Genomic DNA, 18,684 nt, shown 5'->3' on the forward strand with positions numbered 1-18,684 from the left:
ATGTAGTTTAATTACAGACATTTACATTTATTATTTAGCTGATTCATACTTTCTAAATATTGACCTGTTTGCTTCAAAAAAAAAAAAAAATAAAAATAAAAAAATATATATATTCTAATAGAGTTATATAATAATTTACTGAAGTTATGTTAATGTTTGCATATTTATTCAATAAAAAAATTTTACTTTAAAAAATTATATATATATATTTTTTAAATAGCACTAGGCTATTAAGTTTAATGTTGTATAATACATATACCATCAGGGCTTAAATCTCTTTAACTTAAATGTTTGAATCCTAATGTGACAGACAAGCAAACTGATCATGCTCACATTTTATCTTAACTTTTATTTAAACAAGAATATATTTGTTTTTATTTATTGAGGTTATCTCTTCTAAAAAGCCAATTTAAAAAGCTAAGAAAGGTGTTTACTTTTTCATTTTAAACACTTAAGCATAATTAAATGTGGATACTTCTGTTTACTTTACTTAAACCTTTAACTGTGTTACATTTTTGACATAGTACCTGAACTTGAACTTAACCACAATTTCTCAGTATATTTTACAGCCCTGCCTAATAATGATACAAATAAATAGAATAACGGTCATGTAACAGTGGAACGGGGAAGTGGTATTAATACACATAGCTCTTTAGAAAGTGCTTTTAAAGTATTGATTACACTTGCAAATACTGATAACAGCTATTATTATAGTCTTTGACTCTGATGATCAAAATATATTTGATACTTTATAGACATCTTTATTATTTACATGTATTGTTACGCACGCTCTGCTCTCTCAGACGCATGGGATAGGAGCTTGTGAAATCAACCAATGAGAACATTTCAACGGAGAAACTGTAGAGTCCCATCCAATCGGAATTCAGCGTGGGCGTGGCTTCCTTGGTACGCCCCTTCGACGTCATGTGCATTGCTGTCCAATCGGATTTCCCGTGGCGTAGACACCGCCAAGCTCAGTTTTCCAGACCCAGAGAGGGAGCAGTTTCTACTGTGTGCTCGGCTGCTATTCATTCAGCACTAGACAGTTGAAGGCGGATGCAACCGACCGTAAGTGAGACCGGGGGGCCTTTGAGTCCACGTAGACAGCTTTAACCCAATGTTTCTCTTATTTATAAATCATTACTCCATAAAGGAGTTGTAATTTATCTGAGTTTGGCATGAAATAAGTGTGCTTGTCTGCAAATCCTCCAGTAACCTCAAGCGTGTATCTGGATGGAATTATACATAATGGATTCTATGATCGTTAGTATGTGAACCCTCAGTCCGGGTTAATTATCACTTTTGTTAAATACTGAAACTGTCTCCAGTGGCTTGTGTTAGCCGACAAGCTAACCTAGTCAAGTGCAGGGCAATGGGAAATCCTCAATGATCTTTAACGTTACTCATTAGTAGCCATTGCACGAAAAAGCACCGTTATACAAAACCAGACGTGTAGAAAACAATAGTATGTAGATCCTAGAACGATTATATTAAAGCTGCTCAGATGACCTGGATTTGAGTGGACGTTAGCTTCCTAGCTCGCCTGGTCGCTAACTTAACAGCTTTAACGTTCCATATTTTCTCTAAAGCGTTTTTGAAATACTTTTGCAAATCTAAACGGTTGTTGTTATTAAATGCGCATAACCGTGAAGGGTATATTGACTACATAATTACTAGTTTAGATCGTAATAAGGACCTGTCACTTCAGCTAGCAGGCTACTAAAGCATCATTGCTTGATGGCTTTGCTTTGGCTTCCATGTAAAATGGCTGCCAGGCATTAAACCAAATCCATCCTGCTTGTTATATTAGTTCTGATGAGTTAGTAAACAAGTATGTCTCATTCTGAACGGCTATTTTCCATTTTTGAAGGACTATCTGTCATTTAAACTCATGCTGTGGTGAAGCCAATGATTGTACCCTCCAGCAGAACAGTGTTATGAATGTCAACTCTGTTGCTGAATATAATAGGTCGTTACTATATACTGTAGGTACATAATTTGTAGAACCCCGTTCTAAAATATATCAGTAATTTAAATTATTTTCTTAAATCATGCACGAGGATTTAACAATTTCAATGCTTATTTTATGTGCCTGCTTATAACATCCGCATCCATTGGTTTTATAAATGCGCTCTTATCTTACAATCAAACATCTCCCAAGTACAAGCTCGTTATTAAAGCATGATCATTCACAGCACATGGGTTTTATTTTTTTATCATATTATTTGATTTATCTTTGTTTCCTGTTTGAGAGATGGGCTTCAGACCTCCTCTTCCTCTGCCCTCTTGCTAACTGGCTATGCCAACAAAAACAGCACCTAAGAAGGCAAAGGGCTTCAGGACTGTGAGTTCATAGGAAAGTTTTCACACTTCGTTTCCAGGTGGCCAACTAAGTCCGATCCGTTCGCAAAACGGTACGAGCACATGCACAATACTCGATCAGGTTGCATTTAAGCAGGAGGAGCACGTTTTGATCACATTTAGAGCAGGGTTTCGGTGCAAAACGTGTTTGAAAGGCAGCTAGCTAACTGGGCTAACACGCTTTATTATAGTACATACTGCTCCGATCGTGCATTATGTTTGATGCGGAAAATATAAACGAATAAAACGCAATCTTCGTTCTGCTTTATGCGTTTATATGCTTTTTATAACTTTGGACATTGGCCATGAATATTTGCTATATTTAAGGGCCCATTGCTTTTGCAAAAAAAGTTACTTAAAACGACATGAACTGATGCAGATGGATGGCTTTCAGAAGACTGCATGCGGTTTTTGAGTGCACGAGTTGAAAATTTGATGTTAAATTCAGAGAGATTCGTCGAGGTCTTTGTCTGGTAATATAAATGTGTGCAAATCGGCGGGCCTCTTTTCATCAACTTTGGCTGTGTCATAAAACCTAGTGAGCTACCTACCTAGACAGCATTTTAAAATAAGCAGACTTGCACCCCTTTAAGTGAAATGGGTGATAAGGAACCAAGCTGTTTTTGTATTCACACTGTCCCTGGGCTTGAAAGTGGACTCAAGTCTCATTTTAGTTCACTTTACCTTTGACAGTGTCCATCAATTTCCCATTCACACTAGCAAGAGTGCCATTGTGCAGAATAACAGCATATGACCAGAATATCAGATGATATTTTTTTCAGTGCTACAGCATGATTAACTGTTTTAAAGGATTAGTTCATTTTCAAATTAAAATTTCCTGATAATTTACTCGCCCCCATGTCTTCCAAGATGTTTACGTCTTTCTTTCTTCAGTCGAAAAGAAATTAAGGTTTTTGATGAAAACATTCCTGGATTATTCTCCTTATATTGGACTTCAGTGACTACCAAACAGTTGAAGGTCAAAATGACCATTTCAGTGCAGCTTCAAAGGGCTCTACACGATACCAGACAAGGAATAAGGGTCTTATCTAGCAAACGATTGGTCATTTTCTAAAAAAAAAAAAAAAAAAAGGATTTGCTTTACATACAGAAATTCTCGCTAAAACCCTTATCCCTCATCTGGTATTGTGTAGAGCCCTTTGAAGCTGCACTGAAACTGTAATTTTGAAAGTTTTCAACCTTTTCGTAGCCATTGAAGTCCACAATAAGGAGAATAATCCTGGAATGTTTTCATCAAAAACCTTACTTTCTTTTTGACTGAAGAAAGAAAGACGTAAACATCTTAGATGAAATGGCGGTGATTAAATTGTCAGGAAATGTTTATTTATAGAGTTAACTAATCCTTTAAAGCAACATCATACAAGAAGTGGTTGACCGATATATCGGCAAGGCCGATATTTGGCATTGTGTTCAAGTTTTTCTGCTTGGACGAAGCGTTCGAGACTGATTTTGACGGCGCTGAGAGCGGCAGCACCTGAGCACACCGCCCTCATATTCTCTCTCATTTACTGTGGTTGTTAACAGTTCTGTCTAATATGGATAGAAGTCCGTCTAATAATCAGATAGAATGCTTAAACAAAGGGATTAATGTATACAGAAAGTATTAAAGCGATTGCTTTTATATTATTAGTAATAGAAAGGCAAACATTATAATACTTTCTCGTTTTCCATCAGCATTAAGCAAATACACATTTTATATAATTTAAACAAATCTTTTAATGACTAATGAACATTTACTTTCACAAACCTTGAAAAATTAGTCAGATCCAGCTGTGAGATCTTGTAAAGTGTGCATTTTTATCCAGCATGATTGCATGTTCTCTGTGTGACGGTCGGTCTGTCTGAATTGAATGCTTTAATGTGATCTCAAATTAAGCTGCTCTTTCCCTTACTGCATTTGCCCACTGTCATATTAGTTAAATTTTCTCTGTGTGTAGTATGTAAAATAAGGGTTACTCTTGCTTTATTTGACACATATGATTCCAAGTGCACACAAACTTGGTTACAGTGTTAACCTCCTTTTTATATTTTAATAATATTAAATATTTATTTCTGAAAAATACTTTGTCATCTAAAGTATAAAGTGTTTATTTTATATAATTTGTCCACTGTCAAATTATTTCAATTTTTTTAAATGTTACAAAATTATATTGGCCTTTATATTGACTATCGGCCCTCCTGCTTTCCAAGATATCGGCAGTCAAAAAAACAAAACAAAAATCGGTCGACCACTAAATACAAGTAATCAATATTGAGTAATAAAGTTTTAGACCTCCAAAAAAAGTTAGAAACCAAAGCATCGAGCATTGTTCAGAGGTCATCATCATCCCATAAAACATTCATTTTGTTTGTTTGTCTTGAAACTTATAACATTTTGATGTGAAATATTTAAAATACTTGTGATTAGTATATAAATATGCTGAATAGTTGAAAGTTTCAGACATGCAGCAACATTTATTTTCAGATATTTTAAACAATTGGCATTTTTGATGAATGCTGGTCCTGTTTTGCTTGTAGAGGTTTTTGGCTTGAAGGCAAACTTGAGGCCTGCCATAGAGCTTCTGTTCACAGATCAGAAGAACCACCTGAAACTGCAAGATGTTCTTGTTTGAAAGCCCATTGATCCTTGTGTCCTTTTGGCGGTTGTTGCAAATGAAAACTTTCATCATTAGTGACTTTCTTTATGAAAAACAAAGTTTTGTGTAGTAATATTTGGTTACAGTATTCAAGTTTCCTTAGCTTTTGTGCCAAACCAGTTTTATTTCTGTTGCAGAGACATTTTGTTGTGGAATTTTGGCTCAGGTTTTTCATCTAGACCAAGCATCTATTCCTCCGCCCCAGGGATCATGGCCAAAGATGTGAGTATTCTCTTGCTCTAGTACATGTATTTGACTGAAAATTAAGTTTAAGTCAAGAGTTGATGGTCATCTTGTTTTCCACAGGCTGGTCTGATTGAGGCCAATGGGGAGCTGAAGGTTTTCATTGATCAGAACATGAGCCCTGGCAAAGGTAAGAGGAGCATTCGAAGTTTCTGAAGATAACAGTGCACTGCATCAGCAGCTGAACTCTTTGAAGATATTCAAGGATGTTAGATCTTACAGTAATCCTTTACAAAAGCCCAAACACCTGCTTGACCCTACATAGCACTGCATTAAGATGTCTTTTGTGAATACTACTCCTGCAGGTGTGCTGTCTTTAGTAACAGTGCAGCCACAGTCAGTGACTGTTGGAAAACAGCTGTTGACAAAAACACTGGGCCCTTCCAACGTGAATATTGCTCCACACATGGTAAGTTTTGAATAGAGTTTGATTGTGTAAACAAAGACACATATAGATCAGACCCTTAAGGGTTTTTCAAACCACACGCAACTCCAGGTTTAATCTCCTGTCTGTACACACTGTTAAAAAGCCAATGCTTCAATCAGATGTGTTTGTTCAGACATTTAGTATTTTTGGTTTTATCTCTTACTATAGTAATGCCAATTGCAGGGCTCAATAATAGCAGTATACAGTCCAACAGTTCAACAGTCTTTTTTGAACTTGACTTTTTGAAAGAAGTCTCCTATGATCACCAAGGCTGAATTTATTGGAGCAAGAAAAAACAAAACAAAAACAGGAAAATTGTGAAATATAATTGCAATTTAAAACTACTTTTCTAACTTGTATTTTAAGATGTAATGTATTCCTTACTTCAGTCTTCAGTTTCACATGATCATTCAGAAATCATTTTAATATGCCGATTTTGTGCTTGAGAAACATTTCTTATTTTCATTGTTGAAAAAGTTGTGCTGCTTAATATTTTTTTTGTGTGAATTAAAATTTTTCTCCCCCAAGATTTTTTAATGAATAGAAAGTTAAAAACAGTATTAATTTGAAACCGCAATCTTTTGTAACATTATAACATGGTGCTGCTTTGCTTAATAAAAGTATTAATAAAAAAAGGGGGGTAAAGGACTTACTGACCCCAACATTTTGGACGGTAGTTTGTTTTTTACTAAACAGTTTCTTTGCAGAATGGCCTTTTTATGATTATAGATTTGCTTTATGACAGCTGTAAAGGTTTAAGACCTTGAGCAAAGCATCACTGATTAAATTTTTACAGCAATTTTAACTGCATTTATCTGTTTCTTACATGATGATCAACAAATGTACAATCATCATGTTGGAAACAAAAGAACTCAAGCTTTAGCAAAATAGGGCAAGTCACTTATTTATCGCCTGGGCCATCAGGCCTTTTTTATTTTTAAGCCCTGCAAGTGTTTTTGTTTATTACAACTAAGAGTTTTTAGGTGTCAATAGGGGAAAAGCTAATGGAAGATGGAAATAATTTAGCCTCTGCTCTTGTAGTGATTTACAGAGAGCTAGAGTCATGATGTTGAACACACACCATCTCCTGAATGAAGAAAGAGAATTATTTAACTTCTGATCTGACAGTTCAGCCTGAAACACATTTCCAAGAATGGTTATGTTTAGTTTACAGTTTTATAAATCCACATTGAGCTATTCACAGTAATCACTGACGGAGTGAGGTACAATATATCCTTCTTAGGGATGGGAACCAGCTTTTTTTAAAGCTTCTTTAATATATCCAAGCGATGCAGCTTTTAGTTGCTGGATAGAGTCAGGGTTTGTCTTGTAACCTCCACGTAAGACACTGAAACGGTCTTCCCATTATGACTAAAAATTAAATTTAGAAAAGAGGAATTGTTGGCTCATTTAATTGACACTTGCTGTTTAGCCACCTTCATATTCACAGCTGCTGTTGTTAAAGGGGTCATATGATGTTGCTAAAAAGAACATTATTTGGTGTGATGAAATGTTTATGCGGTTTAAGTTTAAAAAAACACATTATTTTCCACATACTGTACATTACTGTTTCTCCTCTGTGCCCCGCCTTCTGAAACTCGTCGATTTTTGCAAGGCTCAACGATCTGAAAAGCGAGGTGTGCTCTGATTGGCCAGCTATGCAGTGCGTTGTGATTGGCCGAATACCTCAAGCATGTGACAGAAATGTTATGCCCCTTAACATATTGTGATGCTCTTTTCGGCTGGAATGACGAGACAAAAAAATAAAATCCATTATAAGGTTGTTATAAACATGATTTCTAGTCATTTCCTCTTTTGGAAGGTTAAACAAAGTAGTTTTGCTTTCTCAACGAAACCGCGTCACACACCACGGCCTTGAGTGAGTGGATGCCGGCTTGAGTGAGTGTCCGTTGGACTTGGGGATAACAATATGAGATGACCCGGGCTGGACTCTGCTTAGTCCATGGTGAAAGCCGTTCCGGCGATCCACAGTGCAAAGTTAATGTATTTCCAGCACGGATCAGCTCCAGGCATGACGAAGTGGATATCATCTTCTTTTGGAAGGTCAAACAAAGTAGTTTTGTTTTCACAGTGAAACACACAGCGTCTATACGACATGGTGGCGGCGGCAACAATACTTCAATGAGTAAAAGGTACGCCTTCTTTCCTTGCGTGAACTTCTGGGCAGCATTATGCAAATCTTCCCACATAGTGACGTAGAGATGTGGGGGCGTGTTAGAACGAGCTGTTTTAGGGGGTGTGGACGAGTCTTAACTTTTATAAAGAATATCTCTTTGGATTTGAGACTTTAGTCTTGCAACTTTACAGATATTCTTTATGTACCAAGAGTTTGTAACACTCCAAAGAGAAAGGAAAAATTAAAATTACATCATATGACCCCTTTAATTCCTCGGCATATGTCAGTGAGAATTGGAACAATGTCATTTATATGTAACCAGCATAAAAATGAAACATGTTAGCTTGCATTTGTCCTTGTTGAATGAATGTTTGTTTACCTTCCGAAACAGCATAGCTTAAATTTCATCAAGGTAAAGATCATAACATATGATATTAACATGTTTAATATCATAACAGATATTTTGGCAACAAGCATCATGTACTCTTATTATGTTTCCCGTATTGTCTTCAAAACCTGATCATCTCTATCACAGGTCATTAGCACACCTCAGAGGCCCAGTGGCTCCAATGTAATCCTAATGAACAGCCCACACACACCCAGCTCTCAGTTCATCACCCAGAGTCAACCATCAGAAGCCTCTCCGTGGTCCTCGGGGTAAGTCTTACTTCAGCAGGCTACTTCACAACATGTAATGACATTTCTCTTTCAGAAATGGATTTATTGGAACCACATGCTTTTCTGTTTTTGAATACTTCAGATTTTTCTCTTCAGAATGGGTTTAAAATACAAACAAGGCCATCCACCTGTGCGAAGAAAAATATTTTTATATCATTGAAACTGTGTGTACAGTATACAGTCCATGTCCAGAAAGGTAGAGAAAAGTTTTTCTCTAATACACATTGGCCACAATTAACAGCACCCCTAGAAATTCTTATGAGTAAAATATCTCTGAAGTATATTCCCATTCATATTCACAATTTTGAGCACTCCAGCGTGATTATAAACATGAAATTATCCAGCCATGGCTACCTGTTTCACAGAAATATAAAGAGGTGGGAAAACAAAGCCCAAATTCCCTTAATCATCCATCACAATGAGAAAAACCAAAGTATATACTTCTGATGTGCAGCAAAAGATAATTGAGCTTCACAAATTAGAAAGTGACTTTAACAAATGAGCTAGAGCAGTGAAAATTCCCATTTCCACCATCAGGGCAATAAATAAGAATTTCCAATCAACATAAAATGCTACAAATCTGCCTGGAAGAGGACGTGTCTATATCGTCCTAATGCACGGTGAGGAGGTCAGTTTGAGTGGCTAAAGACTCTCCAAGGATCACAGCTGGAGAACTGCAGAAAATAGTTGAGTCTCGGGGTCAGAAAACCTTAAAAAAAAATTGTCAAACAGAACCTACATCACCACATGTTGTTTGGGAGGGTTACAAGAAAAATTATCATAGCTCATCCACAAACAAACTAAAGCATATTCAGTTATCGGACATGACTGGATTTTTAAATGGGACTGGATTCTATGGTCAGATGTAGAGCTGAAACAACTAATCGATTTAATCGATTAAAATCGATTATTAAAATAGTTGTCAACTAATTTAGTCATCGATTAGTTGCTAAATAACTTTTATTTGCCGTAAGTGGCTCATTTCATGCTTATTTTAAATCTGCGGTGACCAAAGTGTGGCAGTAATGAGCCACCGGAGGTTTTACTCAGCCAGTACAGCAGGAGAAGTAGTGAATAGCCAATAGCTGGCCTCGTTTTATGTCACGTGCTTCCCGAACAGCTCTCTGCAGCATTCAGCGTGATGGTGGAGGCAGATGGCAGTGGAGTAAGCTCGAGAAAGAAAGAAAAAAAAGCGGAAGATAAAACTAATCGAACGAAGTCATCCAAAGTGTGGGAGTACTTTACTTTGAGCCTTCAAAAAAAAAGAGTAACCTCTAAACTTTGCACTACTGAACTGACTTTTATATGTTCAGATTCTCCAGTACAATGTTGTTTGCAAATGTTTAGATGTTTAGTCGTAAAAGCTGATAACATTGCTTTTTAACAGTTAACATTTAAAGCTTTACAAACATGTTCTGTGATCAGTTTTTCGTTTACCAGTTCATAATTCTATGAACTATAATTTTAATGAATTCTATAAGCCTAATTATGACTGAATGAGAGAAGTAAATGTTTAAATGTATTTGAAATGCACTTTTTTTTCTAAGTATTCACTGCTCTTTTTCACACAGCAAGTTTTTTTTGTCCATTTTTTTTCATGTTTTTTCAATACTTTTTTTCTGATGGATTTTACTTTAAAATGTGAGTTCCATTCAGGTTTCATGCCATTGGCACTTTATTCGAATGACTGTTTACTATTTCACAGCATAAGCTATGAAGCTGTTTCCCAGGTATAAGTTGTGTGTTTACAGGAAAAAAAATAATAATAAATGCAATGTACTGCAATTTTATTCTGTTTTATTCTTATTCTTAGTGAAAATATGTTCTGAAAGATTACTTAATAAGCTTTGTTCGGGATGTTAAACTACTTTAGGAGCCCTAAGGACTGCCATGGTAAAAACATTATTTGAAATCTCCTTGTGAAATTTGCTAGAGTACGTATGGGTCAGTGTTTTGATTGCAGAAGAGTTCGACAAAGGATTACTAGCACATAATAAAACACAACTCCAGGTATGTTTTTGATGAGGAAATGACAATGCAAAATGGTTAAAATCTCTAAAAAGTCTGTTGAATGATAAAGACTCTTTAATAATAAGTTACTTGGGGGGGGGGGGGGTGGGCAAAACAAAAATATAAGTACATGAACCGATTAATCGATTAATCGTAAAAATAATCGACAGATTAATCGATTATCAAAATAATCGTTAGTTGCAGCCCTAGTCAGATGAAACTAAAAATTGGCTTTTTAGCAGCAAACACTCAAGATGGGTTTGGTGAACACAGAGATAAAAAGTACCCCATGTGTACAATTAAATATACTGCTGTATTTTTGGTGTAGTGGGCCTATATTTCTGCTGGAGGTTCTGGAAATCTTGTTTAGACACATGGCATCATGGATTTTATCAAATACCAACAGATAAAAAATCAGTAAGTGAGTGACTGACTGTTAAAAATCTTATAATGGGCCATGTTTGGATCTTCCAACTGTACAATAATCCAAACACAAACCTCAAAAACAACACAGAAATGGTTCACTGAGCTCAAAACCAAGCTTCTGCTATGGCCATTCCAGTCCTCTGACCTGAACCCTACAGAAAATGAGAGGAGTGAACTGAAGAGGAGAAGCACCAACATGGAGCTGGGAATCTAAAGGGTCTGGAGTGATTCTGGATGAAAGAATGGTCTCTGATCTCTTGTCAGGTGTTCTCTAACTTCATCAGGCATTATAGGAGAACATTTAGACTTGTTAAACTGGCAAATGGAGGTTTAAAAAAGTATTGAATAAAAGGGGGCCATTAATTGTGGCTAATGTGTATTAGAGAAAAAATGTATTTCATAATGATATTTCCCCCCATTTTAAATTCATATTATCCAATGAAAGGATACATTTTTGTGATTTTATTTATTTATTTATTTTTTAATAAAAGATCAAAGGGATTAACAATGCAGATGAATTTTCACAGCCTTCTTTGATCATATTTACCAAGGGGGCTGATATTTTTGGCCACGACTGTATAGAAGCTGACACGTTGTTAACAAAAGAAAGACCAATTCATAATTATTATTATAGCTTCAGTATTTTAACTTAAATCATTGATAAATATATTACATTACAAAGCATTTCGTTTTCTTCCAAGAAGTCTTCCAATGAAAATTATGAAATTCAGCAAAACATTTTTGGCCTTCCTTTTTCTGTCATCTATCATAATGTTAAAAATCTTGTAGTAATTTGGTTTTTGTTCTCCTTTTCCTCAGAAAGAGGGGTAAGAAGGGGGAGAAGAATGGGAAAGGACTCAGACATTTCTCGATGAAAGTTTGCGAAAAGGTCCAGCGGAAGGGTGTCACAACCTACAACGAGGTTGCTGATGAGCTTGTGGCTGAATTCAGCTCTGGAGATAATCATATCTCCCCTAATGATGCGGTAAGCCTCTTCATGTGGCTAGGCATTGATCCAGAGCTTTGTTTGTTGAGTACAGAAGATGTGCAGCTCTTTAAACTGATTAAAGAGTTGATCATTCACATGTATCTTACAATGAATAGTTCTTCATTTTCTGTGTTTGGCACTGTTCAGCATGTGTATGACCAGAAGAACATTCGACGGCGTGTGTATGATGCACTCAATGTGCTGATGGCCATGAACATCATCTCCAAAGAGAAAAAAGAGATCAAATGGATTGGCCTGCCCACAAACTCTGCTCAGGAGTGCCAGAACCTGGAGGTGGGTGTACTGGTCCATTATTTCATTAACGTTTTACCTTAGACCGTTAAACGTTTTTTATTAGACCGTTAGTAGAGCAACTACTTTAACTGATTGCGTTTTAAGGTGGAAAGGCAACGGCGTTTGGAGAGAATCAAACAAAAACAGTCGCAACTTCAAGAACTAATTTTACAGGTCAGAAGCCGCTCTCATAAGAATTATTTTGGTGATGAACTTGTCTTTTAAAAAAAAGTTTTGATTGCAGCAAATTGCCTTCAAGAACCTTGTACAACGGAACCGCCAGAGAGAACAACAGACGAAAAGGCCTCCACCTGCCAACTCGGTCATTCACTTGCCATTTATCATTGTAAACACCAGCAAGAAAACAGTCATTGACTGCAGCATCTCCAATGACAAGTATGATATCCAAAGCCAGACCATTTAGGCTGTTGGTTGCATGAATCGTATAATCCTTATTTCACACACCTTTCCTCATTACTTGTTTGTGATTAGGTTTGAGTACCTCTTCAACTTTGATAGCATGTTTGAAATTCATGATGACATAGAGGTGTTGAAGCGCATGGGCATGGCTTGTGGTCTCGAGGTGGGCAAGTGCTCTGCTGAGGATCTGAAGACTGCCAGAAGCTTGGTGCCCAAAGCACTGGAGCCCTATGTCACAGGTTAGTACCAGCTGGTGACTACATCCAGTAGGGATGTACCGGTTGACCGGCCATAAAACGGAAACCGGCCGGTTTTTGCTTAAAATCCGCAATCGGCCGGTTTTTGGTCTTTTTTCGGACGATTTTTCCGGAAGTGCGCTCGCGTGCACAGACTACATTGTAATCGTTCGCTATGTCATTTGTGTGGAAGAGTATTTCGAAATTTGTGCGGAGGACACAGGCAGCCGATCAGTACTGGAAATGCAGAGTTTCATGTCTGAGGCACTCATAGCAGGAAGCGAACAGCCGTTGGTGTACTGGCGCACAAAAAGAGCCTCTTTCCTGCTCACTGAAGCTGCGCGAGCCTATACTGTACCGGTCCGCGCCCTGAACACGAGTAGACCGTAAAGAGATGTTCAGCTCAACTTCTCACGTGTTGGATGAGAAACGAAACTGACTATTTTTTTATATGAATGAATGAAACACTTTGCATCTTTGTTTTATTCGCACCAACATTATTTGATTTTAACATTTTGGAAAATGTATTTATATAGCATACTTTTATTTAGTCTCACTGGTAAAGACCTTTTTTTTAATTTAAAACCAAATTTAAAAACTAAAATACTGAATGCTGATTAAGAAACATCTTATTGAATTTGTGTTGATTGTGTTTGGATTGTAGAACTATGCAGTTGTTGCCTTTAATTTCACATGGTTACAGTTAATCTTTTATTTAAGGCCAGTTCTCTGTAGTTTCAACCCAATTCAAAAACAAAAGCTAAATGCTGATGTCTGTACCATCTATGTTTGTATTGAATGTAGGCTACTTATTGTGCAGTTACTTCTGTTAATTTCAGATGGTTACAGTTATTGTTTTCAATAGCCAAAAGCAATTTTGGCCTATTAAATACCCAATATCTTGTTTATGCACACTTTCCTTCTTTCTTGTTTGTTGCTTAAAAGAGTAAAAAAAAAAATCGGAAATCGGTATCGGAATCGGCCAGTTTGCTTGTAAAAAATCTGAATCGGCCATGAAAAATCATGATCGTTGCATCCCTAATATCCAGAGTATATATCTGAAGTTTTGTGGCTCTAAAGATCACTTGTTTAATTTGATGATTATTTTTGCATGCAGAAATGGCACAGGGACCTATCAATAATGTCTACATGACAACAGGAGCTTCGTCTGCTAATGGAGGCCGCTATCATGTTGGGAGGTGAGTTTCTGTGGTGCACCTTTCAGTTGTTCATTAATAAAATTGGTAACAAGTTGGAGTTGGTAACGAGTAGCTATTGAATCCAGTTATGCTATGATATATATATATATATATATATATATAAAAGCTGAATACATTCAATAAGTAAACACCGTTCATTGCTCAGAGATGCAAAACAGTAATCTTTGTTTGAAAATATTTTCGTTAGCAAATTTTAGCAATATTATGTCTAAAATGTAAGTCACTTATTGCTTTACTGAACTTGTATAAAATGATTATTAAAGGGGTGGTTTACGGTTTTTTTTTCTGGGCTTGATTGTGTTTATGGGGCGCAGTCTAACGTGTTCATGCTTCGTTTAAAAAAAAAAAAAACGCATAATTTTTCACATAATTTACCTTTATTCCACACCAACCTGTCCTTTCCCTGACAAATGCCTTGATTTATTTCCTGTTATTATGAACCCCTCCCTTAGAAATGCACTTCTGGGCTGAGATTGGTCAGCTGGCTCAGTGTGTTGTGATTCGCTAAACTGCCTCGAGCGCGTCTGAACATCATTCTCCTCTCAAGCTCAGAATGTGACCGGTTGTATTGTAAAAAATGACGTCCGCTATATTGCTTATCAATTTGAGCCTGATTGAGACGCAGAGAATATTAATGAAGAGGATTGCTCCGAACCTGTGCAAGTACGGCTCTTATGGTATGTGTGATTGTTGTTGTCTCATACTTTTAGATACGCTGTTGTTTGTAAATGCTACTCCTTCTGTTGGCTTTTAATATACGGTTTTATTCTGATTAAAGCTTTAATACAGCACAGCAACTGTACGGGCATCCATGTGTAATGCTTCTCATTGCTTTGATGAAATAAGTGTATAAATTGGAGCTGATTTGTTGATCTGAATGAGAGAGAGGGACAGAGAGAGAGAGAGAGATGCAGAGCAGGGCAGGGCGACACGAGGAACAGAATTGAGAACCACTGCTTTAAAACATTGGTTTTGAAACTTGTGAATCCATTACAATCTTAAGAAGACAGAATCATGATTCAAATATTAATAGATTTTTACGTGCACCCCTAGTTTTCTCTTCCTCTTCTTTAAAGCAGCACAGCATTGCCATGCCCCCTTTGTTGCATGTTACTGTTTAGCAGGGTTTATCTGGGTTCGTGAAGTAATGGACCCGGAAAGAAGCTAGTTGTTGTCCCTTACCAGCCGTTTTTTGTAGGCATTAAAGTGCCAGAATTTTAAAGAAACTGCAGAAACAGTACTCTTTGTGTGAGTATAGATAAAGTTAATGATAATAAATTATACAAATATAGAAAGCATACAGAAGCATTTTTGCCGTCTACAACTTTTAATATACTTATATATCAATGTGCGTGCACACTTGGTGTGTTATTTGGTGATATAGCCTACTTGATAATGTCAAATTGCACATCATTACAACAACACTTAACACATCATCACAGACGATGCTGTATATCTCAAACTCCAGCCTCGAATTGAGTGGCAAATGAATCATCCATGGTTGTGTGTGCACTTGTTTGCACATGAGCAAAGGTGCTGTGTAATAGTTTAACTTGCAAGCACCAGACCACTGCTTTGCAGGGCTCCAGACTAACATTTGAGAGCAGTGGAACCAGCGCCACTAGTTCTACAGATGGTGGTGCCAGGAGCAGATTTGGTAGTGCTGGGGGTGGTGTGTGGGGGTATTCAAAATAAAGATAATTTAATCATAAAAGTACTATTTATTTTTTGCATTAATTGTTTATTTTTCTATTGTTTGTTTATACAGATTTGACAGTAAAGCACTATGCTTGAGTTAAGATGCATACAAAATTAACTTTTATTAACAACAGTAATGGGTGCAAAATCTACTTTTTATATACAGAAAATGTACATATTCCCCTCTTATTAAATGTACCATTATTTTTCTTGCATATAGAAATGACAAACTTCAGTGATTGTGTGATTTAGTAGCAAATTGAAATGTGTGACATTTCTTACTTCATACACAAAAAAAGTGTAAAATTCCGACAAAATCTGATTTCTTAATGATTTGATATTTTATAATAATGATTTTATAATTTCAAAATAGAGAAAAAGTATAAATTAATGACTAATAAGCCAATAAGTGCTCCTTTGTTGCTGTCTACTGATTATAATTGTTTTTAGTGTAATTGTAATTTTTTTAGTGTTTTAATTTTTTTAGTGTTCGTTTACCACCCAAGTATATTTTGTTCATCCCATTTAAAATAACATTCAAACTGGATTATCTTAGAGCTTTAAATTGCTGGAAATAGTTTAAAGTCATTTGAAAAGTGCTTCAATTTCTCTGTCAAAAGGTTGTACAAACCCCAAAATGAATAATATAATGCATTTGACTATTTCTACCTCAACACCATGCTTACAGTTAAAGTTACGCTTCTGGTTCCTGACATATGTCAGCACTGTTTATAACAGAGATTTCTGTGCAGAGTTTGAATGATTCTCACGAGATCTCGCAGTAACCAATCATTGTGCGGCAAATTCAAACGCTTCTCACTGGATCTCGCAGCACTGTTGTATCTGTGCAGTAACAGTGTCGCGAAATCAATTTGAGCTCAGACATTTGGTCACAGTCTGTAGCCCTGATTCGTCAAACCTACTTTCCTGCAGTCGGTGTTATTCTGACTATTTTTAGTAAGTAACGATATGCTTCGGGGAAATGTATCGTAGTTAAAGTATACATTTTAATTAGGAAATGTAGTGGAGTAAAAGTAAAAGTTGGCTGAAATATAAAAACTCAAGTTAAGTACTGATACTCCCAAAAATACTTTTAAAATAAGTAATAAAATAATTATAATAAATTAATTATTAAAATTAAAAGAGTGGCAACATTTTGCTAAGTTTCTCCTTTTGTATTCCAACAAATAAAGCAAGTCATACTTTATTTTGGAATGACAGGTAAATAAAAAATGAATAGTCTGTGTCTTGTATTTCATCATGTTTCTCTTACAGTGACGGTGGGGCAGACGGCACGATGGCCTCCAGTTCAAATGACTCCCACTACAGCGGCTCTCGGGTGGAGACTCCCTTCTCTTACATGGGCGAGGACGATGACGACGATGACGAATTTGACGAAAACGATGACTAGGACTAAGCCCAGTCCATCATGCACAAGTTCTTCCAGCTGCCATATCTGAGGATTGATCAACCACATCATTCTTTTTCCTCTTTTGCGACTCACCATTTCTTTCACTCTCTGTCTGAGAAGGGCATTGAAGAACACAGGCTTTAATAGGATGAGTTCTTTTCATCCTCGTCTTTCTGAGCTCAGGACAAGTCACATCACCACAGGCTGTGTGCTTTGCCTGCTGGAAATGAAAGTTTTCAGCTGAAGGACTTTGCTGAAGTTTAGAGGTGTCACTTTATTTTCTGTCGCTGCGTTCCTACTAGATGTTATCCGCTCTGATCTGCGTGACCCTCTGAAACGTTCCCTCCCGAAGAAAATCTCAGCCTTGCTTGCTGTTGGAAAATGTTGTGTGATCTCTGTGTGAAGAAGTTCTCCTGTTTTTGAATGATTTTTTGTTGTTGTTGTTGTTGTTGTTGAATGTGCTGGCTTGATTAGGATTCTGATGATTCGGAGACTAATGAATCGAAGAACCTACAAAGCCGGCTGCTCTTTTTTGCCCCATGGAGGGCAGGTCTTTGGACGTGTGGACTCTTTTTGTATGCTGGCCTGACGATTTCTTGCAGGCTTTTTTTGTAGAATCTCCTCCCGTGTGTGTTCCGCTCCTTGGCGTTTTGCAGAGTGCTGCTTTTTTGGAGGACTCTGAGAAGTCAGTCTTTTTTTGTTTTGTTTGTTCTCTTTTGGTTTCGGAGCTTCATAGGCCGACCTGTTCTAGAGACACTGGAAGACATCAGAGAAACTTCAGTACCTTAAAGCAGTTATAGGAATATAAAAATGCTTTGTTTCTTAACCACATGATATCAGAATTTGTTTTTAAGTGTCCTCTCTCTGCATCAGTAATACCTTGAAGCGTGTACGATTATTGTTGTGTATTAAAATGATATGGACTTATGGTCTCCATCGACTTCCCTTTGAAAATTTCCTTTAAAAAAAACAACTGAATCCTTGTACTGACTCCTCAAAGTAACTTTTCTGTAATCTAATATAAGTTTCAAATTTAAATATAAAGAATGTTTTAAGAATTCAAACTTATTGTGTTTATTTGCGACACTAATGTAATACTACTAATTTCAATAAACTTTATTTTATATATGTGCCTAGTGTGATTAGATTTGCATTCAGGAAGTTGACATAATATTTTCTAATTCTTCCTTTGTATGTTCTCAAAAGTATTTGAGAGACTTTTTGTGCAGATTTTTAATTAAGAATATTTGTGCTTTTAGGATTCACTTGCTACACCACATAAGTTTCGAACTTAACCGTAAAAATGGTGAAAACCTGAATGTTAAAGCTGTAATTTCCAGACTTGGAAAATTCATGGGCATTTTCGCTTAGTAACCTTTTAGAACAATGCTAGTATGTCTTTTTGTTTGTCACACTTTTCTTGAGAATGAATGTGCCTTCTTAAAATGTTATTTATTTTATCTGGTCATATGCAATAC

At 36.5% G+C, this 18,684-nt stretch overlaps 1 protein-coding gene across 4 annotated transcripts; it reads left to right on the top strand.

Moving 5' to 3' along the window:
• Nucleotides 1-933: 933 nt before the first annotated feature.
• On the top strand, nt 934-18,332 carry tfdp1a (transcription factor Dp-1, a). 4 transcript variants are annotated; one of them, XM_059562233.1, is made up of 12 exons: nt 934-1,068; nt 5,156-5,240; nt 5,325-5,391; nt 5,567-5,670; nt 8,361-8,482; nt 11,759-11,924; nt 12,075-12,221; nt 12,327-12,395; nt 12,466-12,617; nt 12,714-12,880; nt 13,995-14,076; nt 17,071-18,332. In XM_059562233.1, exons 2-12 carry the CDS (start codon nt 5,229-5,231, stop codon nt 17,204-17,206), a joined length of 1,224 nt encoding a protein of 407 aa, XP_059418216.1. In that variant the 5' UTR covers nt 934-1,068; nt 5,156-5,228; the 3' UTR covers nt 17,207-18,332. The 4 variants fall into 4 exon arrangements, with proteins under 4 accessions (XP_059418216.1, XP_059418217.1, XP_059418214.1 ...); XM_059562234.1 differs by lacking the exon at nt 934-1,068 and adding an exon at nt 2,266-2,414; XM_059562231.1 differs by lacking the exon at nt 934-1,068 and adding an exon at nt 2,283-2,344.
• Nucleotides 18,333-18,684: the final 352 nt, after the last annotated feature.

The sequence above is a fragment of the Carassius carassius genome, chromosome 11 (assembly GCF_963082965.1).
Source record: "Carassius carassius chromosome 11, fCarCar2.1, whole genome shotgun sequence".
Taxonomy (NCBI): domain Eukaryota; kingdom Metazoa; phylum Chordata; class Actinopteri; order Cypriniformes; family Cyprinidae; genus Carassius; species Carassius carassius.

Coding starts and splice junctions, on each gene's coding strand:
- tfdp1a (XM_059562233.1), top strand. Junction 11,925..12,074: donor ATATCTCCCCTAATGATGCG/GTAAGCCTCTTC, acceptor GGCACTGTTCAG/CATGTGTATGACCAGAAGAA. Junction 12,396..12,465: donor TTCAAGAACTAATTTTACAG/GTCAGAAGCCGC, acceptor TTTTGATTGCAG/CAAATTGCCTTCAAGAACCT.